The sequence below is a fragment of the Rattus norvegicus genome, chromosome 4 (genome assembly GCF_021556685.1).
Source record: "Rattus norvegicus strain SHRSP/BbbUtx chromosome 4, alternate assembly SHRSP_T2T, whole genome shotgun sequence".
Classification (NCBI taxonomy): Eukaryota; Metazoa; Chordata; class Mammalia; order Rodentia; family Muridae; genus Rattus; species Rattus norvegicus.
Window position 1 is genome coordinate 63461339 of NC_141537.1, and position 23429 is coordinate 63484767.

The window sequence follows — 23429 nt, forward strand, 5'->3', positions numbered from 1 at the left end:
CTTTTTGTGAGCTGACTGCTGAGTGAACTTGATCTCTCTCTCTCTCTCTCTCTCTCTCTCTCTCTCTCTCTCTCTGGATTCACATTTATTAGACTTGAGGAATGGCTGGGTATATGATCTTGGGGGGCTCCTGGTTTATGCAGGGGCCAACACTGAAGCAGAGGCAGCCCAAGGAGATGCTGTCATGGTCACATCACTGTTACAGTCAGTCTCTTGTCTACTCCTGCCATTGGAGACAAGCAAGGAGGAGGCCAGCCCAGGCTAGGTAGATAGCCTGAGCTACTATCCAGTCTTAAAGATAATGGCTAAGGGTTAGGGATTTAGCTCAGTGGTAGAGCACAAGGCTCTGGGTTCGGTCCTCAGCTCAAAAAAAAAAAAAGATAGTGGCTGTGTCCCTGGTTCTCTTCAGACTGCTGATGGGCGTTCCCTTGCAGCCTTGTTCCTAAACTGCTTCGTTGCCTCTCCAGTACTTTTTGAGCTTTCAGGTCAAGACCAATATGACTTTCCCTTTAGTCATAGCCCTTACTTAATGCCGACTCCATAGCACCAGGCTTGGCCCAGACTCATCAACGTCAACAGAGTTAGAGAGAGCCTGCTAAAGAAGTTGAGGACTTGACTGAGATCATTAGCCCATCGATGTAAGACAGAAGATCTGTTATGGTCAGTCTACACTACTTAGGGCAGGGGCCAGTATGCTTCGGGGTAGGCATGGGGCCACATGCTCTCAGTTAGGGGTTGGAGGGCGTCATTTTCTTCCTGTCTGCCTCGCGGGCTCCATGTCTAGCCTCTCCAGCACCTCCTCCTGTGTTCTCTGTCCTGCACAGGGCTTTTCATTGTTGCTATTGCTAAAGATTAGACTGTGCCACGTTTTATACCTCATATCTTGAAGTTATTTTCCTTCCCTCTAGAACAGTGTTTCTCAACCTGTGGATGGCAACCTCTTTGAGTTTCACAGGGGCAGCCTCAGGCCATCAGAAAACATTTACATATGTTTACATTTCTATTCTTAACAGTAGCAAAGTTACCATTATGGAGTTGTAACAGAAGTAATTTTTAGTTGGGGTCCACCCCAACACAAGGCACTGAGTTAAAGGGTAGCAGAGTTAGGGAGCATGAGAGCCACTGTTCTTTTTTTTTTTTTTTTTTTTTTTTATTAACTTGAGTATTTCTTATATACATTTCGAGTGTTATTCCCTTTCCCAGTTTCCGGGCAAACATCCCCCTCCCCCCTCCGCTTTCTTATCGGTGTTCCCCTCCCCACCCTCCCCCCATTGTCCCCCTCCCCCCAACAGTCTAGTTCACTGGGGGTTCAGTCTTAGCAGGACCCAGGGCTTCCCCTTCCACTGGTGCTCTTACTAGGATATTCATTGCTACCTATGGGGTCAGAGTCCAGGGTCAGTCCATGTATAGTCTTTAGGTAGTGGCTTAGTCCCTGGAAGCTCTGGTTGCTTGACATTGTTGTACATATGGGGTCTCGAGCCCCTTCAAGAGAGCCACTGTTCTAGCGTGATAGTTGACCTTGGGGAGTTTATTTTGTTCAAATTTTGCAATGTTTGGTTTATGGTTGGTACTTATGAAGATTGTTGGATGAAAATATAACTCTCAAGAGCTCTCAGCCCCTCACCTCTGAAGGGTGTGGGTGATGTTTAAGGTGGAGTAAAAACCTGAGAAAACCATGTCTAAGGAGGAGGCTCGGTCCGCTGTTTCCCTACTAGGCAAAGAAAGGGGAAAGGGTCATGAAGCTCAGTACATTGGTTTAATGGAGACTGGGGGGGTCTTCTGTAAGGCAGTGAAGAAGGAAGATTCCAGAGCGCCCTCTGAGGTGGAAATAGCAGAGTAGAGGTAGTGGATGGGAAGATGCTGTAATGATTCGAGCTGCTGACTGGATGACAGTGGTGCTAACCTGTATGGTGGTCAGGCAGGCTGTCCCTAAATGCGTTAGAAGTGGCGCCCCACTCCGGTGTAGCTGGAGTGTAGGGAGCTGCACCACGGCCTCTCTCTCAGATAGAAGGTAAAGGTAGTTGTGGGCAGCTTTCCCTGGAAGCTAATCCTTCAAGGTGGAATGGGTTAAGCTGTGACATCCCCCACCACGGATATACCCAAGACCCACCTGCCTCTGAAACTATGAATGTACCCTTGTTTAGAAAAGGAGTTTCCACAGATGAAGTTAATGATCTCAAGATGAGATCGTCATCCTGGAATTAGGAATTAGGGTGGCCTGAAAGTCAGTGTCTTTTTGTTTCTTTGTTTTGTTTTGTTTTGTTTTTCAGTTATCAGTTTATTTTATGTCTGTGGGTACGTGTATGTCTGCATAGGCCAGAAGAGGGCATCAGGACCTGTGGAACAGGAGTTGCGCTGGTTTCAAGCCTCCATGTGGGAAGCTGAGAATGGAACTTGGTTCCTCCAGCAGACACAGAGGCTGGGTTTATGTTGCTTTAAGTCAATGCTGTCTGGCTTAACAGAAGCTGGGAGAGATAAGGAAAGGTTCTCCTCTAGAGTCTTCAAAGGACTCACAGGCTTGCCTCACCAGCCCTGACTTGTAGTCTCCTCTTGAGATCCCTAAGAATCAGCTCCTGTGGTTCTGGGCTATACGTTTTGGGTTGCTATGGACCCTCCAAGCTCGAGTATGTGTGGTGCTGTGTCTGAGGAATGGAGAGGAGTCTAGGAGTTATTTTTAACTGTGATCTCTTGTCATTTCTGTTCTTAAGATTTTTGTTTTAATAAATCTTCCTTATTTTGATTTTTAAAATAGTCTACATTTTTGTTTTTTTACAATTTTAAGTTTCGAATTTTTTTCATTATGTAGTGTTTAAGTAGGATTTAGGTGTCTGTGTGTGCAGTGTGAAATAGACATTGAATTCCCATATAGAAAACAAATTGTGCCAACATTTCAAAAATCTGATTTAATAGCATAAGATAATCTATTAATGGATCTGTCAGGATTTATTGAATTATTTACTTATTGAAATTTGTTGTGTTTACAACTCACTGTTAAAATAATGTTGAAGTATATGTGCTCACACATAAATCTGTCATTACTTGCATCTTTTATTATTTCCGTATGACGGATTTCTGGAAATGCCGTTTCTGGGAATGGGTGTCATAAAGCTTGTTGATTTTTCCTTCGAACGCTCATGCTTTCTCCTCCCACTGCAGTTATGAAGTTAGGATAACTTATTGTAGGCATATCTGGCTGTTCGTTTGTCAACCACATCATTTAAGAATTGTCAATCCAGTAGCGAATCCTGGTGCTTTGCATACCGTTTTATATACATTTCTTTGGTTATCAATGGTTAAACAATTTTTAAACTTTTATTTCTTTTTAAAAAATTCCCAGTCCATTCTCCTCACCATCATTTCCTCTATGACAGTTGCAATGTGCTTCTTATTGTAAGAAAGGTATTCAGCTACACATTTAAAATAAGGTATAGAATACGTCAACATTTTCTGTAATATATCCCTTTATTATTTTTATCTTCTTGCAAATCTTTTTCCATTCTGGATCTGATAGATGCTTATCTAAACTATTTTCCACTATGTTGTTGCCTTAAACTTTTTTTTTCTCTCTACTGTTTTTTTAAAAAACAAAACAATTTTAAGAGTGGGGACTTTCATATCTCCTCTTCTTTTGTATTTACTTGCTTGTTTAGTGTGCAGATGCTTTCCCTCCCAGCAGAGGAAATCAAGTCTCCTGGGGCTGCCATGTGGGTGCTGGGAATGAAATGGAGGTGTCCTGGAGGAGCAGCCAGTGCTCTTAATCCCACACCCTCTCCTGGCTCCTCCACAGTTGTTGTCCTCGTTCTTCTGGTTTTTAGATACGTTCTCACTGTGCAGTACTCTGGCCTGACACTCACTGTGTAAGCCAAGCTGGCCTTGAAACCAGAGGTCTGTCCCCCTCTCAGGCTGGGGCTAAGGTCATGTGACACCACACACTCAGCTACCTTGAACTCTTAATCCATAATTTAGTTTGTATTAGAACTGAAATGGTAGCCTAAAGGATAATCTCATCCTCCTATATGAGAAAAAAATGTGAATAACAGCCTGCCACTACACGAGCTAGATTGGTTTTGGGATGGGGGACACTTGGAACTTTGGAATAACTGATTACATTATTGGAAATGACATTCTTTAAAAGTGGCATGTGTGCCCACCCCTGACTTAGTTTTGGGATAATTTTTTATTTTGGTGTCCCTTGGTTTTGGAAGGAAACCAAGAAATTTTCTGTGAACCTGTTGGTAGAATGCTTTTATGAGGCATGCGGAATGTTATGAGAAACACTAATTTATTACAAAAGCCACCATCTGTGTCCACAATAAGATTGTAATTGTTTATCGTAGAACATTTAAGTAAGCCCATTTGTCTTTAGTATGGTCAAGGGTGCAGGACCTCTGTAACCCAGGCTGGACCCCTGGCTAAACCAAGGCACTCGGCCATCTGCGGAATCATTTCCGTTTTTTCAAATTGTAAACTAGAACTTCCACCCAGGATCTCCGCAAGTCCTAGGCTGGTTAGAGTTGCATAGAGACCTCAAAATAAACAAGCAAATCATACAGTTTCCACTGCAAAGTAATTCTTACGGGAAAAGTGTAGAGTTTCATGTCTCGTAGCAGTAAGAAGGCTTAGCCAGTCACAGACACAGCAAGGGAGGAGATAAGGCCTTGAGGAATGAAGCAGGAGCCTTGATGGCTAGAACGGGGTGGCTGGCTGTTTCTCTTCCTTTACACACTATTTTATTTGTCCTCAAAATCAACATGGATGAGGAGATAACCATTCTCCAGCCCAGAGGGGAAAGAGGAAATGCCCCCCTCCTATGAGTTCTCACGTCTTCGGAAGTTAATGTGGTCATTCCTGTGTTCTTCAATGGCTTTGTAGTACTCTCATTGAAAAACTGAATATTCAACAAGACATGTTTAAAATAAATTACATTTAAAGGAGCTAATTATATTGGCTTCTATTATATTGTGTTCCTTATTGTCTTTGCTCACTGGCTGTTGACAATGGATTCATTCATTTATTTTTTTTTTATTTAATCAAATAGATTAAGGAGCTGAGTGAAATAGAATACATTGAAAATCTTCCTATCCTTCGAGTTCTCAATCTACTAAGGAATCCAATTCAGGTGAGAGTTTGTTTTCCTCGGGGCGGGGGAGGGGAGGGGAGGGGAACAGGGACCAGTCTTGGAATTCTGATTCAGCCTTGATCTGTACTATCAGGAATGTAAATACAATTACACACACACACACACACACACACACACACACACACACACACACACACACCCTCTGAAAACAATTGCACAGCTAACACTTCAAACAACTTGTTTAGGAAAAGTAAGGTGGTCTTTTATGGCTAACAAACTGTGGGCTGCCCCAGTTCCCCTAAAGCCCACATTTGAAAGTCACTGACTTCTTGGTCCTTTAAGACAGATGGTGGGTGGATCTAAACCTTCCTAATGAGAACTAATTAAAATTGTAAAGCATCGTTCTTTTCTATCAGAGAATGAAGAGCCCCCGAGGTCCAGACAGAATGTGGTTCCTCTTTTCTAACAGAGGGAAGGCAGTATTAGAGGAATGTGCCTGGATATAGCCATTGGACTGGCACAGCCATAATAAAACAACTAGAGGCTGAAACAAATGCAATCCCTAGGGGGCTGCACCCTTCGAGACCTAAGGATCAGGGACAGTTTTCCAGGTTTTTCTATCCCTCTATTGCTAAGGCCTCCTTCCCAGTCCCCTTGCCCTACTCACCACCTATCACAGCTTTGTTCAGATTTTCTACCCATATCCTTCCCAAGTGCCTGACTATGGAAGCTTCTCTTGTGTTCATTTTGTTCATATCTTGATGAGTAAATACATCTAGACAAATGAAAACACCAAATCAGAAATTAAAAAGAAACATTGAAAAATAAAAGCACATAGGGGACGGCGGCAGACAACGCAAAGGCACCTCGGAGGAAGGTCTGAGGTGCCCATCACACCCCGGACTCCGGCTGTTGGAGAGTGCTCTGCATCCACACCAATGACCATGGCAAATCCTCTCATGCAGAGGAATTCACTTATAGAAAAACACTCTCAACACCCTTCGAAGTACGTAAGAGAAGTTTTAATATGCTTCATTTGGTATTTAATAATCACACAGGTTCCCGGGTTGCAGGGTGGTGGTTCACTCTCTCTTACAACACGGAAGTGATCCAATCAGGGTAATTAGCATTCCATTTCCTGTGTCCCTGTGTTGGGACCCTGCTGGAAGATGCTGTTATATACTTCTCGTGCATTCCCATCCGAGAAAGGGATCTTACAGCCGTGTCTTGCTATTGAGGGAGGCGAAGCATCTTATACAAAATAAACCCCTCAGTTACCACTTTACAGTCAGGCAATCCTAACAGCTGGCAGGGAATAAAGAGGAATTCGTTCATAAGCAAGCGACATTTTGTTACTGTAAGACAAGTTCGTAATGATCCCAACTAATACAAAAGAGCACAATAAATAATCAACCCGTAATGAATCATGAGACATCGTCAGATGTCATTATTTTCAGAAGTGAAACTCTTTGGCATGAGTAGAGAGAGGTTTGGGCTGCCCACCTCTGTGGGCTCAGAGGATAATCCTGCCTTCCTGCTTATCTCACGGAGATTAGTGGGATCTGCACATTTGAAGAGTTTTATGCATTGCAAGACACATTCTGTATCTTGGCTGTTAATTGAAAAATGCCCAGCCCGGTGTTGGGGACTGGAAGACAGTCATGGCAGCAAGTGTTGAGAGGCCCTTGAGTATAGAAGGCTGGCGCTTGCTGACCTGGGGAGAGGAAAGCCATTCAATAGTCCTCTTGTTTTCAACAGACCAAACCCGAGTACTGGTTCTTCGTGATATTTATGCTGCTGCGACTGACAGAGCTAGATCAGCAGAAGATTAAGGTGGAGGAAAAGGTGTGTGACCACTCTGCCTCACGTGCTTTCTGGTTGATACATTAAAAAATGTCACAGCGCTTACAGCAGGACACGTGACCATCAGTGAGCGGCAGAGCGGTGTGCGAATTCACTCCTTATTTAGGAACAGTTTCCTTGTCCTAGGATTTGCCAGCCGAAGCCGCTAAGCTGGGCGTTGACAGGTGTTCCTTGGGTACAGTGGGACGTCTGTCATTGAGGAAGGAATACAGGTGCCCCTCCTGCTGCCCGTGGCCAGTCGTGGCTGGTTTGCAACATGTATAGCTTCCCTACGTAATCACAGAGTCTGAAATTCTATCTATGTCACATTGAAAGTTAACAGTGAAATATATCGTGCCATACTATCTAATCAAATGCTGTTTAAATCGCTGATCTAATACTGTAGTTTCCTTAATTCTGCTCCTTACCAGGATCCGTCAGATCCACTAAGCTCCAGAGGAGTGAGCCATTGCGTGCTAGCCATCACCTACCGCCCGCCCTCCCTCCCATAGCTGTAGCAGGAATCAATACTAATGAGGGGTTTCCTACACCAGATCCAATTTGAGATGGGAATGAAGGACAGTATATAGGTGGGCACATATTCCATCCCACAAATGTCTTTCTGCAGCCCAGACTAAAAATAGTCCCAGATGCTTCTTCATCCATATTTCCACGCTCCGGGCCACTGGTACATGCCTCTTTTAACATTTTGCAAATGGAATTAAAATGAAAGTCACTATTAAGTAAAGGGATAATGTATTTAGGAGGGTAGTAAAGACAGAGAGGCCTCTACACCAAGGAAAGGGCCTGTATCCTTGGCTAGAGAAAGCCAGGGTAAAGAGGTGCAGGTCTGGGAGGATTGGAGGGGGTGGGAACAGTTACGGACAAGAGGATGTCAGGAAATGGTTCTTTAGTGCCAACACCGTGGAGTCTTAGACAGCGCCTTGTATTCCTACTTCTTGTACTACAAGTTGGATTGTTTATTGATTAAAACCGATCAGACACTTCAGAGATTTTGTTTTGACTTTTTTCTTTAGCTCCTCCCAAACCAGAGAATATAAAGAAAAGGAAAAAAGGACTCCCTAGCTTTTTACAGTAACTCTCATTATTGGGATTTGAGGAAAGTTAGAGCTGACCGGAGACTGCAAGACTGCGGACCGCAGGACTCACCTTGTTAGTCTGGTTGCACATCTAGGAATCACAGGAAGGGCAGGTCCAACCTTGGTTCTTTTGAGAAACAAACATGTCTCTCTTTACTTTTCTAATTCTGGCAAAGGTTTATGCAGTGAATAAGTATGACCCTCCCCCTGAAGTGGTTGCTGCCCAAGATCACATGACACATGTCGTCAACAGCATGTCGCAGCCACAGAGGATCTTCGACAGGTACGTATTAGGGCCACACAGATAGAACTCTGGGTGGGTAAGCAAAGACAGCATTGCTGTTTTCCCCAGACCTCTCTTCTGTGACTCACTCACTCCCTGTGAAAGCTGCTTTCTCAGGGCTGGAGCGATGGCTCAGCAGTTTAGAGCACTGGGTGTTCTTCCACAGGACCTGGGGTTCAATCCCAGAACCTACATGTCAGCTCACAACTGTCTGCAACTTCAGTTCCAGGGGATCTGACATTCTCCTCTGTTCTCCATGAACACCAGGCACACACAGTACCCAGGAAACACACAGGCAAAACACCCGCATACATTAGATAATAGAATTTTCCAAGCTCTCTGTCGTCTTCTCAGAGGTAAGGGCCCAAGTGTTCAATCACGGCCTGTGATCATGTACTCGAATGTGCTGTTCATTCACCCTTTGGTGGCCCGTGCAGACATAATCGCGATCTGATTCTTTACTCTGTCACAGATACCCTGAGCCAAATGACAGTGAGTTTGAATTCTAAAATAAATGAATAGAAAATTTTTATCATCGTAAACACATTTGTTACGTTTCTTGTTCTTTGATGAAGAACGTGAGACCAGAATAAACTTTCTTCTATTAGCTGCTTTTAGCCAGGCTATTTTATCACAGCCCCAGAAGTCACTAATGCATCACCCCACACATTCACGTTGAGCATGGGTCATATTTCCCTCAGTTAATCTTCTCTGGAAGAATCCTCAAAGACGCGCCCAGAGGTCTGCCTCACTGATACCCTAGGCTTTCTTTCTCAATCCAGACAAGCTGACCATCACAATTAACCATCACACCGTCAATTGTAAACCCATCCTTAACCATGAGCAGATGTTATATACTCCTGCCAGAGAGCGTCCTGTGAGTTCAGACTTCTAGGGAGTCACTAGAAGGAAGCACTGCTCACCTCAGGGAGACCTGACTAGTCCCTTACAGAGCCGCCATCAGCCCAGCAGGGAGGAGCCACCGTGCCTGGCTGCACACACAATTCCAGTCTCTCACCTCCAGAGCCAAAGACAGACTTACCACGGTTTCTCCATCTCTTTTTGAACAGTCTGTCAGAACAGATGGCCATTTAAACCATAAGTTTAACACAGAAATTCTATCAATACCCAAAGGCATTTTAAAAATACATGTAAAACTCTTGGATATAAGCACCCTTTTCTTCATGTGGTGTTTGCTTCTGCGCCTCACGGTTGGAGTCCCATGGAGAGTAGTAGAATGTTTTATTTCACAATCTAGGACACAGTTATTACATATAATATAATCATGTCAGCATTGACCGGCTTGCATGTTTATGAGAGCTCTGTGGGTGACATGATTTATCCTTCCTTTGTGTACATCAGGAAAAGTACATTTGACTTGGAAGAAGGTCTCTTCTGATTTGTAATGGGGCAGCTTATTTGGTGCTTAAGGTCGCGTTTGTGTAAGAACGTGTATCAAAAAATCAGTGGCCGTGTTCGAGAAACACATATCTCATGGTCATGTCTGCTGCCAGACAAACAAGGGCAGAGGCCAAGCAGGTCTGGATGAGGAAGGATGGGACACCATTCACGGTTCTGCATCAATGGCTGCATTTAGCCCAACCATTGCCCTTCCCACTGTGCCAAGACACGGCAGGCCGGGGCAGCTGGAGTGGGGCACCAGCCGCTGCCCGCACCTGGCCCTGTCAATTGTGTGTTGCATTGTTAGAGATCCATTGTCCCCTCACCTGGTGTCACTGGGGTGAGGATGAAGACAAACTGAGTGGCCTGGTTGTCACTGATAGCTCCTGCTCTTTAGTGTGGCCAGCTTCCCAGAATCGCCTTGCACATGCTTCGCCCCAGTTCTGACACTAGGCCTTTCTTTAAGAGGCCTCGGCTTGGCTTGGTTGGCTAGGCTTTGCCTTGGATGTAGTATGTGCTTTCATTTGTATTTGTTTTTACAATAGGGGACATTTTTGAATTGTCTAACATTTTTCTTGTTTGGTGGCTTTGATTTTTTTTGTTTTGTTTTGTTTTGTTCATTTGCCTATTTTCTGTATTTGTCACTGTCTGTCATATTTTCTTTCTTGAAAATGTACTTTGATGGAGTCAGTAATGCACATGCAGTAGTGGGGAACAGTGCAGCCTTTCCCCATATTCCACCATAATGGTGCCCTGTACAGCCGTTAGTCAGGTGCCAAAAACTAGGAGACTTGATGGAGGCCTTCTGAGTCCTCAGGTTTCTGCAGCCCCTCAGGCGCTCCTGTGGGTTCAGTTCCATCTGGTTCTATGCAGGTTCATCAGGACTCAGTCACTCAAACACCACTCTCAAGACTTAGCAGTGTCACCACAAGTGTCTCCTGTGTGCCTTTGGATAGCCAGAATCCCCTCCTGTTCTCTCCTCTCCTCTCTGCCGTCTCTGGATCTACCCTCATTGTATAATATTCACTTCAAGAAGATGATGTGTCGGGGCTGGAGAGATGGCTCAGTGGTTAAGAGCACTGGCTGCTCTTCCACAGGTCCTGAGTTCAATTCCCAGCAATTGCATGATGACTCACAACCATCTATAATGGGATTTGATGCCACACACATACATAAAATAAAAAATAATCTTATAAAAAAAAGTTGATGATATGTGTGGATCATACAGAGTAACTTGCCCAAACTGGCACCCTCCCACCCCATGCAGGATACCTTCCTGGAAATCCGTCCTTGTGATTGAATTCTTTTTCATTGCAAAGTAGCATTCTAGGGCATAGGTTTATCTGCATTAGTTTAACCGTTCACATGTGAAAGGTTATTTAGGCTGACTCCAGTCTGGGCTGCCACTGCTGAAGAACTGTGAATACCACCTGCAGGTGTTAGCACATGTCAGCTTGAGCCTGTCTGCTCCCAGTGCCTACCCAGGGCTGTTTGGAGGGTTCCTGACCTCAGATCTGTTAGATGGCACCCACTGTTCCCTGTCCTGCACGGGCTCCAGCACCAGGCAGTCTGCCCTTCCCTGGAGACACTTCTGTTATGAGTGTTTTCCATGGGCGTTTGTCCCATGCTTTCCCCATTTCTATGCCTATCCATAGAGATTAGAAATCTGCTATTTCCTGACCTTTGTAGAACTGGATCCACATCTCAGCTACGCCAACAGACATTTTATTTTTTTATTTATTTATTTATTTTTTTTTGTTCTTTTTTTTCGGAGCTGGGGACCAAACCCAGGCCTTGCGCTTCCTAGGCAAGCGCTCTACACTGAGCTAAATCCCCAACCCCGACATTTTATTTTAATCTGTTTCTGTGGTATGCTTCATACTCAGGACAGGATGAGGACGGACACAGTGTTGATCATTTCATTCATTGGTTGTTGTTGTTGTTGTTGTTGTTTAAAGACAGGGTCTCTTTATGCAACTCTGGCTGGCTTGGAATTTGCTATGTAGACCAAGTCGGCCTTCAAAGCACAAAGATCTTCCTTCCTCTATCTCTGAATCTGTGCCGGGTTGAAGGAGTGTGCCACTAGGCCAGCAAGAGTTTGATTCTTTATTCTTCCAGTCTGGAGTCATGCTCCAGCCCATCCTTCCCTTTGAGCAAGTCAGTCAGCCTTTTCTTTACTCCAGTTTGTCAAATGAGGAACGGTAGAAACAGCCTCCTCAGCTCTTGTGGTAATTACGTGAGGGGTGTGTGGAGAGTGTAGAGCAGTGCCTGGCATGCAGTGACTGTTCACATGTGACGTCTGTTGTTCCTCTGAAGCCTGCTTGGCATGCCTGTGTTCTGGGACAGTAGATATGGATTCTAAACACTGCCCCCAGAATTCACGCACTTTGCTCATTGATAACTTCTAAGAGGAATAGATTAGCAGTCAGGAACTAATGTGTCCTTCCATGTTTTTCCTTTAGAAAAGCTTGGTAAAGTAAATTGAGGTAAACTTGCATTTTTACATCATCATCATCATCATCATCATCATCATCATCATCATCATCATTATCATCTATCCTTTGAATGTTATTTTCCCCCAATGGTTATATTTTATTTTATGTTGTATGTATGTGTGCCCAAGTGCACGTATGTGTGCACCATGTGTGTGTAGGTGCCTATGAGGCCAGAAGAGGATGTCAGATTCCTATGGAACTGGAGCTATAGTTGGTTATGAGCTGCTAGATGTAGGTGTTAAAACCAAGCCTGGGTCGTCTCACGAGAGCAGCAAGTGAAATTAAGCCCTGGTCTGTCTCTCCAGCCCTAAATGTCATTCTGGGCATATTATAATCTTGTTTCTGGAAAGTGGAACCGTCCTTGCCTGTATTCAGCAGTGAGGTGACTATGACTGTGAAGTGGCTAACACAGGGCGTCTCTGCTGGGTCTCGTTGCAGCACTCTGCCAAGTCTGGACGCCCCTTATCCCATGCTCATACTGACTGGGCCTGAAGCTTGTGGGAAACGAGAACTTGCCCACCGCCTCTGCAGACAGTTTAGTACTTACTTCAGATACGGGTAAGTATGCCTGTTGGCATCTGAGTCTGACAGACCAAGGTGGTGATTCCATTAGAGACCAACTTATTGAACCAATGAGTTTATTGGGGTTACTTACAGTAGCAGGGACAGCTCAAAGGCAGCTGCCTCACCAAAACCCATCTCAGCATGGAGATGGCTCACAAAGGCTGGGACCCTGCAGCTCACAGCACCACGTCCAGCCCCCTCAGCAGGCCCTCAGCAGTCCTTACTGCATAGTTAACCTCAGGGAAAAAGAGGCCTCAGGGAGCAGGGGTAGGAGGGGATGGGGTGGGTGGGGATTGGTGGACAGGGTCAGGTGGTGATGGGAGCTGTGTTCATGAATCTTGTATCTGGAACTTTCTGGGATGCCAGGACTCCCTAAATCGTATTGAGCGTCCCTCTGGGATGGACTGTTTCAGTCAGGAGACATTGGTATACAGTGCCTGCGAGGTCATAGTGTGGGTCACACAGAGTTACTCTTACCTGGTGGTCTGTCTTCTGAGGACAGCCTTTCCCGAGCTGGGCCTGGAACACAGGCTGGCAACTCTGAGGCTCCTCGTCTCCTCTCCAGAGGCACATAGCAGCAGAGGGGGCAGCACGAGGGTCTCCTGTCCCTTCCCTCAGGTGACTCAACAAGCTCTAGGTCTCCTGTAGCAAATGGAGTAGATGGAGGTGGGGGCCAGTGGGAGGTCGTGGGGGTGCAAAACAGAGCAAAAGGAACCATCTGAGAAAACCAGCCCACTGAACTTGCAAGAGTTTTAGACGTTTCTGGAAATCACATTTAGAGTTGAACTGTGATCTTCTGACCCCTTCCTCTTTGGTCTTTATATGTGGCAAAGGATTTACTTTGAAATTAGTGGTGTGTATGCCATCGAGTTGAAGATGTAACTACAAAGCTGTGTAGGCCAGTACGAAATGCTAGTTTCTAATGCCATTACAGAAAAGGTTCCTTCCTGAGGCTGTATGTGTTCAAACAGTGTACATACCATCTTTAAAAGGCCCATTTATCTAGATACTTAAAATTACAGCACACATTTGGGCATTCTAGACACAAATACTATAGAATAGAAATACCACAAAGTTATAAAAATGAGCTAAAAGTTAGTACTAGCGTTAAAAGCTTAGTGGCCAATATGTTCCACGGCTTTCTTTTTTTCTTTTTTTTTTTTTGGTTTCTTTTTTTTTTTTCGGAGCTGGGGACCGAACCCAGGGCCTTGCGCTTCCTAGGTAAGCGCTCTACCACTGAGCTAAATCCCCAGCCCCCCAATCGGCTTTCAAAGACAAGCTGGACACAGTGTGTGGAAGGTCAAGTAAGAGATCAAGGGACACACTGACCATTGTACCACGGTATACATTTGGAACCTTTTAGCAAACCAAAGCCACCTAGGGAACCAGGTCTTTCTCTCATCCCTGTCACGTCTCTGGCAGCATCTGGCAATAGTTGGTGGCCTGGACCTTTTCATTTATTGCTGCTCTTTCCACAGCATGTTTGCTGTGACGTGCTTTTGGAAATGTTTATTAACTTTCCATCAAGATTTCTGATCCAGACTGCTCCAATGCTCTTATCTGGCCCAACTACTCATTTCCACCAGTCCCACATGTTAAACAAGTTAAAATGCTTACCCATCCTGATTCGATTGCTTTACTTAGTGTCTTTTTCTAAGCCCAGGTAGATGAGTGGCCACCTTAGCCTTGTTCACCAGTGAGTTCTCAGTGTCTAACATATGACCAGGTACTTAGAACATGTATAACAAATATTTATTACATGAATGACTAATTGAATAAATGGACAGCTAAGTTAGTGGCCATGTATGCAAATTTAGCTGAAATGACAGCGACAGGAAGTTTTGATGGCCTTCCTGATGGCTCTGTGGAGAAATGGATAGATGGATTCATTCATTCATTCATTCAATCTTTACTGAGTTTCTCCCATGTTCTAGTCCCTGATGACACAGTGAGAGACTGCTGAGGTCTTTCCTTTGTGCAGCGTATAGCCTGGAAAGGAGCTGCTGCCTTAAAACATGGACTGTGTGGCATTTGTGCAGGTGTGAGGTGGCAAATCCCACAGAATGAGCTTCATGGCTGTTCTGGGGCGGCCACTGATTCTCCCCTTCTGACTGTGCTACCAGTTGCTCCACCCCCTCCCCCTTCACCCCCACCTTAGGGGCAGAAGTAGGCCTACACACTGGTCTCAGCCACGCCCGTCCTGTGGCGGATCGTTCTCAGCTCCCCCAGGGTCTGGGTCAGAGACCTTGTCCTTGGGCCACAAAGAAGAAGAGTATTAGGTAGCTAGTGACTTCATCCGTGGAGAAGGCCAAGCTAGGCCTGCCACTTTGATTAACACCAGAAGTAAACCAAAGCACATCTTAAGAGATAAGCCATTCCTTTACAGTTTCCTCTTAATGTTCCTTATCCCACATAGATTGTAGATTTTTAATTAAATGAAAGAAGGCACAGATACAATCTCACTGCAACATTTTCCTGGCTACTTACTCGACTCTTCTCTCTTATTTATTTTCTTTTCTTTGGTGTTTTTCTCCTTATAATTACATGCACCATGATCAAGGCAATGAGTGAAATTCTCACATGCCGACTTGCATGCACAGATACATGAAGAAAGAGCATGATTCCGTGATATACCCAACAGTGGTGGACGGTGTGTTCTGTGATACTAGGCTTTGCTTTTACTGCTGGTTCTTGGTGTAGAACCAGGTCAGATGCCATTTCTTTACCTATAGTTACTGGTGGCCTAGAGATAATAAAGTACTGCTCTCAAAGTCTATTTCTTACTCCATATTACCATACGAGTTGTGACTGGAAACGTGTTAAATAAAGAAGGCCCCACCAAGACCATCTTCCAGTCTTAAAACCAGTCATGTGACCTGAATCGTCCTGAAAGACAGACTGTTCTTTCCTCCATCTCTGTTTTATAATAATAATCTCTACTGCTTTTTCTGATACTGACTACTACATGTGTTTTTATTTTTAGCATTAAAATAAAAATGTCTTTATTTTAGCTGTTTGGCTGCATGAGATAGCTAAAGTTCAGTTTAGCTGAACGAGAGAGCCTAAGGCCATTTTTCTCTGATGCGTCCCTTTCTACGAATGTAACAGCCTTATAGCATGTCTCCTTGACTTATTCAGTAATGCGGGATGGCCATGGTCCAGGCACCAATGATAAAACTGAAACGAGCAAATATGGGCCCCATCCTTCTGGCTTCATAAAACAATGCATGTTGGATGGGATTTACGCAGGAAATGCTCTCTAACAAGAGACCTGGCAGAGTTCTGTTACCAGGGAAGAGCCCACGACAGCATGGTAGGATGTAGGGTCTGATGGAGACACTGCCCTAGTGAGGCATAGACACTTTGTTAAGAGAGAGGACACACTGTTGAACAACTCTGAAGGCTAAACTTGAAAGTAGGAAGGTGGGCAGACAAAAGACTAGGAAGTCTAGGCTAGGAAGGTAGACAGACGTCTGGTCACCGTGAGTGTCTAAGCAGGGAGCAGGATGTTACCATCTGTGCTTTAACAAAGGTGCCAGGTGGGCAGTTTGGGACAAGGCTTTGGGAAGGAACACTGGAGACAGGGAGATGGGTTACAATAAAGTGGGCAGGTGATGCTGGCACGAGCCAGGCAGTCTCTACTCACCAGAACATGAGCATAGGGGTGGCTCCCTGGAGCCCCTTGTGTTCATGATCCCTTCAACTATGTCCAGCAATTTCCTGATGCCCTGGGTGTGCAGACAACAGCGTTAGCCTACTCAGAACACCTGGGCTTCTGTGGCTACACATTGAGAGAAATCACAACAATACGACATATTACCATGGACTGAATCATGGGCTCAGCCAAGCTCTGCCTGAATTAGCACAGGACCCACAGGACTCACTGTCCTGCTCATGGTTTCCTGAGGCACTCAAGTCCAGAACTAAGGTTCTAAAGCTATGCTTGAGTCTCACTGGGACAGTCTACTTCCCCAACTACCTTCTCATTCTTTCTTCTTAGATGGCTTTTCTTCCTTTCACCTTGCCCTGGACACTTTAGAATGCCATTAGTAGGGATGGCCGTCCAGATTTCCTTCCTTCCCAACAGTGTGGTTTCCAGGGGCATGGTTTGTTAGCAGGTCCATGACAGCCCTGTCTGGAATGCCAAAGTTCCCCTTGGTCCTTTATAGCCAGAGATGCAGTCCCTCCTCAGTCTCCTGCTTAGTCCTTTGGTGGCAAAGTGAAACTAACAGGGAGTCTGGCTCCCATCTGAAGCCATGATTTAATCATGCACCAGGATTTCACTAGTAAATTAATTAGCAAGCAATAAAGTCATAGAAATATGTGTGCGGAGGAGTGGGCAGATGCTGACAGGGTGCCCCAAAGAAAGCCACTTGAGGTAAAGTTGCTGCTGCTTTTCCTAAGTGAGCTTGGTGAAACATTGTGGTGGATTCCCTTTTCAGGGTGCTCATTTTCGGGCAGCACATACACACACACACACACACACACACACACACACACACACAGAGTGAAGGTCTCTCTATGTAGAAATCGGATGACAGCTTGGAAAGCCCACAGGTCACCGTAGGTCTTTCTTAATAGAAGGTCCCACCACTTCTGCAAGTCTGTCAGCCCCATCTCCACGCCACTGAAGCCATCTCTTTGTTTACCTGCCCGCGTGCTTCAAATTGCTTCTTCGTTTAGCCTCTGTTTAGAAACTCTTCAAAACTCCCTGCCACTCAATCCCTTTGTTGGGAGATGTAAATTCAATGTAGCGTGTCAAGACTTTGCTGAAGGAGCACAGCCACGGATGCCAGGCCACATGTCCCTAACTGTCAGGGACAGCAATAGACAGAGGGTCCCAGGTCTCTGCCCAGGCATGGGGGAAATGCCTGCGCATTCCAACAACAAAACAAATGTCACCGTGTTTTGAACGTGTTCTCTTCTGGCATCTACTGTGTAAACATAACATTGAGACCCGAAACTTTCCTGGTACGTTTAATTCTTGAGTGTAATAGAAAGGGAGCAGTCGTATGAATTTTAAATACCCGTGGCTTTGACTTCGTAATGTGGAAACTTTCAAGGCTTAGCTTCGAACCTCCTGATTGGTGTGTCGTCACAGAGGTTGACTGGAGTCATCTTGGTGTAGCTGCTTAGCTCGGTGTATAAATGCTGTGCTCAGTTGATCATCTGCAAAATAAGAAACAGTACCTGCTCTGTGGTCTTCTTTTCTCTTTCTGTTGTAAAGGAATTAGCATGCCAAGCATCCAGCAACTCTCCACTCCTATTTTAGAGCTACTAGGTAATCTAAAATTCAGTTTTATTCCCAGAACTTACTACTTGCAAGGCAGAAGGCTATGAGATCTAGAGTCTTTGCTGAAGGAGCACAGCCACGGATGCCAGGCCACAGCTTTATCTTCCCTGACTGTAGGGACAGCAATAGACAGGGGAGTTGAGAACTTTGTGTTCTGGTCCTGGGGCCATCACCAGCCTGCAGGGTGACCTTTGTAATCACCTTTATAATGGTGAGCTTCACAGCTGTGCACCTCACGCCTTTCGTTTTCCCTTGATGTCACAGTAAGTTTAGCGAATGCCTGCCATGTGCCAGGTATTGGGAATGCAAGGACAAGAGGACAAAGGTCTTCCAGCTATATATTGTGCTGGGAAAACAGGAAAGATTATGAAAGGTTTCAGAGTAAGGGTGTGTATGTGTATGTGTGTGTGTGTGTGTGTGTGTGTGTGTGTGTGTCTGTGTGTCTCTGTGTCTGTGTGTGTGTGTCTGTGTGTCTCTGTGTCTGTGTGTGTGTGTCTGTGTGTCTCTGTGTCTGTCTGTGTGTGTCTGTGTGTCTCTGTGTCTGTGTGTGTGTGTCTGTGTGTCTCTGTGTCTGTGTGTGTGTGTGTCTGTGTGTCTCTGTGTCTGTGTGTGTGTGTCTGTGTGTCTCTGTGTCTGTGTGTGTGTGTCTGTGTGTCTCTGTGTCTGTGTGTGTGTGTGTCTGTGTGTCTCTGTGTCTGTGTGTGTGTGTCTGTGTGTGTGTGTCTGTGTGTCTCTGTGTCTGTGTGTGTGTGTGTCTGTGTGTCTCTGTGTCTCTGTGTGTGTGTGTCTGTGTGTGTGTGTCTGTGTGTCTGTGTGTGTGTGTATCTGTGTGTCTCTGTGTCTGTGTGTGTGTCTGTGTGTCTCTGTGTCTGTGTGTGTGTGTGTCTGTGTGTCTCTGTGTCTCTGTGTCTGTGTGTCTGTGTGTGTGTGTGTCTGTGTGTGTGTGTGTCTGTGTGTGTGTGTCTGTGTGTGTGTCTGTGTGTGTGTGTCTGTGTGTGTGTGTCTGTGTGTGTGTGTCTGTGTGTGTGTGTCTGTGTCTCTGTGTCTGTGTGTCTCTGTGTGTGTGTGTGTCTGTGTGTCTCTGTGTGTGTGTTTGTGTGTGTGTGTGTCTGCGCACATGCACATGTGTGGTTACAGATGCTATCTCAAGACAGTAGATAGCTAAGGCCTCTAGAGCTAAGAATTCATTCAGCACTAGAACTGTGTGCTCCCACAGAGGCTTGTGCATAATTGTAGTATAAAACCACAGTCCAGGAAGAAGGAGGTGTCTCAGCCTCAAGTGGAGGAAGAGGTGGGCCCTGGGCAAGCCGTTGGGAATACAGATGGTGCAGGCTGAGGTTGTGGGAGTGTGAAGACCTACCTGCGTGCTATTCCTGAGGAGGTTAGGAGAGGCATTTGGATGGCGCTTAAGCAGTCCTGACAAAGAAGTGCCCATGTGTGTGGAGAGGGGAGAGGAGCCTACAGAAAATGCTCATAGATCAGAGAGAATGTGAAAGCAATCGATGTTATTCTTCTTCAGCTGTCATTACGTGGTGGCAAGGGGGGTGACTCAGAAAGCAATAAATAACATAAGTAAAAATTGGATATTGATGAGCCAAAATTTGTATAATCCTCATAGATTATAGTGATTAACTATAGTCTAACACTTCTAAGGCGCATCTTTTTCACAATTACATTACTTTATGATTTATGATCTGTGGGTCGATTTAATTTTTAAAACATTCTTCACAATGAAAGCGTTTCCATTGTGACTTTCAAGTTCGTGAAAATTGACTGAGCTCTCTGTTTCTATGACTTCAGGGCCTGTCACATGAGCTCTCTGTTTCTATGACTTCAGGGCCTGTCACACCACAAGACCGCCTTACTTTGGTGAAGGGGATCGAGTTGATTATCACTTTGTTTCCCAAGAGGTTTTTGATGAAATGCTGAGCATGGTAAGGCTGCTCCCTGTTTTTTTTTTTGTTTGTTTGTTTCGTTTTGTTGTTCATTTTGGTTTTGGTTTGTTTTTATCACATAACAAATACATGTTCTTTGTCAGGAATCTAAGGAAACAGTGGTTTCTAAAATGGTAAAGACGAAATGTTTTGCACTTTCTAAATCTGTTCAGTCGGGGTGAGCTCATTGTTGAGGGTGGAGCACAGTCCTTTGGCCTCAAATGCATTTTCTTAAACACTTGCTTCTTCTTGGCCTTCACCTGGAAGGGACTCCTCACCACTTGGGTGTGTTTCATTGTAAGTACACACGAGGAGTGCAGTACACACCCACTTCCTACTTCGTTACCCAGAAAGCATCTCCACTCACCATAACTCCTTGTGCTTTTCCTACACCACAGCTCGTAGTGTTGCCTACACCTCAGTCGTCCCTGTCACCGTCGAAGCCCTTGCCACCTTATCCACTTCTACAACTTAACTGAGGACCAGTGAAGGACCAGTCTTTGTCTGTGCCGTGAGCAGCCAGCATTCAGCCAGGAGTACCATATTCCCCTCTCTTTTCTCCCTCCCTTCTTTCTCTGTTTTCACCCTAAAACAACGGACCTGTCTTTGTTAAACCTCCATTGTGCACAATCATGAGCCGTCTAAGCATTGGCTGTGCAATTGCACTAGCTTGGTTTTGCACAGATGTCTACTGCGGTACGTGTTCTTAGGGCTCATCTTGTGCTCACAGAGACAAGCGTGTGAGCACGTCCCACACTCCCAGGCAGCTCTCCCCATAACCTTATCAAAAGGACATCTTGGACATCATAAGCCTTTTCTCTTAAGGCTATATTTTGACAGGTCTGCTTGATTTATTAAGAGTTTTCTAGAAGTTTGTATTTCTAACAGCCTTTAAAAGAGATCTGAGGTGTGTTTTCACTGTACTAAGAAGCATTTTTTTTTTTTTTTACAGAACTCTAGGATGGAATCTACCTCCATCCCACGGTGGATGTTAAATTCTGCTGTCAGAGTGGGGCAGTTTTCTCTGGGAGTTTGGTTTATCTGTTCTCCACTCGCACCTCCTGCTCCCTGATGTTCATAGCTTTATCAGGCCTATAGTCAAGTTCGTCCGTTTCAGTCCCCAGCCTAAGAAATCGTTGCACTTCTAGACTATATCTAGCTTTACAGTTTATGCTCCAGAGAAATCCCCATGTATTTGAGAAATACTCATTTCTCCTGTCTCTGCCCAACATGTATTACTCCGATGTAATTTTCATCAGAGTTTCCCCTCTACTCTCCTTTTCTTTGGTGGGTGACGCTGTTTCGTGAAGAGAGCTAAGCCAGACAGAGTCAAAAATTCATGATACACTGTCAGCCTCCTGACCATGCCCACACTCTCAGCCTTCTGCACGTAGACCACCCCTACCACGCACCACATGCCCAGACAGCCTGGCTCTCCTCACCAGACACTGTGGCCTCTCCACCCCCAGACACCTACTGTGAGCAGGCCACTAAGATAGAGAAAACATATGGACCTCCTCCCTCTCCCATGTTCGCGTGTCTTCTCAACCAACACTTTCCTCCAGCCAGCGAAGCATTCTCAGTCCACAGATGGCTACGGCAGCCCTTTATACAGGAACCATGCTTAGTCACTCTCCGGCGGAAATGCCCCCACTGGAGGCTTCTGTTGTGTGACCATTGCTACTTATTAGGAACCCCTCATGCACAAGGAGTGTTCCTGGCCACAGCTGGAGAACTGCATCCTCTAAGGCTTAACAAATCAGCTGAATGAGATCTCTTTCATATTATATGCACAATGCACGGTCTCTTCCAACCATGCATGCTTCCAGAAAATCCACAGAGGAAGTAAATAAACATATCTGAAAAATAATTCAGATATGTATAGAATGTTAGAGCTCTTCAGAGAAACAGAACCAGTAAATGTGTGTATGTGTGTCTGTTTGTATAATCTCTTTTACACTCACATACATATATATACATATATATATATATACACATACACATAAATATAGTCACACATGTGCATGCACACACACAAAGACACACACACATATTTATACACATACATATATGTGGAAATAGAGATCGCTTTATTAGAAGTATCACATGGTTGAGGAGATTGACAAGCCAGAACCTTCTGTGTGGGTGGGCAAGCTGGATACTTAGGAGATCCTGCAGTAAAGGTGAGGCCCAAGGCTCACTTTTCTGTTCCATTCAAGTCTTAAGGGGTTATACGCAGCCCAGCCACACTCCAGGGCAGTCTGCTCCTTCCAGCTTCACCAGTTTCAATGTTCATTTTGCCCCGCGTCACTCTCCAAGTTGACCCATGAACCATCAGACATGGTAACTGCACTAAAACTCATGGCTACATTGCCCACATTCATAGACATACATGTTTAAATGCATACATATGGAAAAGAATCAGAACTTTTTTTTCAAAGAACAAAAAAATTATGAGATTGAAAGAATAAAAAATTAAGGGCACGTGTTGGTAGGTTTTTTAACTTTAATTGTAATGATTTTCCTCATCAACCCCAGCACGCATAATCCTCAGAAACCTACCCAACCCCGAAAGGCACTCTGTATCTCCTGCCAAAACTCTCTCCTCTGTCAGATAGCCAGTCTGTCATCTACACAGATCTGCAGAACCCCTGGGGGCAGGAGGGTATCGAGAGACTCTGGGGCTGCTGCTGCTAGTGACGGCAGCACTGGACTCCCAACTGCTCGCTGTTTTTAATGATGCTCCGCCATTTGATGGGGTTGGGTGCACCCCTGAACATTATTTATTCTAAAGTCATGCATTTCAGAAGGCACATTTACCAAGGTCAGCCACATTTTTATCACTTCTCCTGCTATCAGCTTGCCAGTTTAGGGTAGGCCTAATGGATTCCTGAATATATCGTCAAAGGAAAAGTCACAATTTGAGGGGTGTGTTTTTTAACCTACATTTTCCTTTCTTTCTGTAAGGAATACAGCTGACACAGGGAATGGGCCTCCAGAATATACAGAGAGGGTGGTATTTATGTTTAAATGACTATAGGGCAGGCAAGAATTCTATTGTCTAACATTTGGAGTACTTTCAATAAAAAGTCATCTTTGCAAGGAAAACCAGGCTGGGTCTGGGTCTATTTTTCTTCATTCCTTTGTCCCTTCATTTCTTCCTTTGTTTGTTCCTTCCTTTGTCTGTCCTTCCTTCCTTCCTTCCTTCCTTCCTTCCTTCCTTCCTTCCCTCCTTCCTTCCTTCCTCCCAAGCTTTTAGGATGTCAACAGCGTTCAGGATTACCCATTCCTCATGGCTTATCTTGAAAAGCAAGGAATTTAGGATTGGGATCCTTGTCTGGAGGCCTGGGATGCTGGCATAGCTGCAAGGAGAGGACGAGCCATTAGTTTTACGCTCTCTATGAGGAAGGTTTGTAGTGGGAATTTGGCAGGAAATT

At 45.0% G+C, this 23429-nt stretch overlaps 1 protein-coding gene across 14 annotated transcripts in view; it reads left to right on the top strand.

Moving 5' to 3' along the window:
* The window catches only part of Lrguk (leucine-rich repeats and guanylate kinase domain containing), a 148113-nt gene that overhangs the window by 33564 nt on the left and 91120 nt on the right, over positions 1–23429 (top strand). For 10 of the 14 annotated variants that reach the window (NM_001106589.2, NM_001401524.2, XM_087656522.1 and 7 more), the window contains 5 exon segments: positions 5039–5119; positions 6839–6925; positions 8199–8305; positions 12640–12759; positions 19896–19992. In NM_001106589.2, the coding sequence (NP_001100059.1) occupies positions 5039–5119; positions 6839–6925; positions 8199–8305; positions 12640–12759; positions 19896–19992 (492 nt within the window). 14 annotated transcript variants of the gene reach the window in all.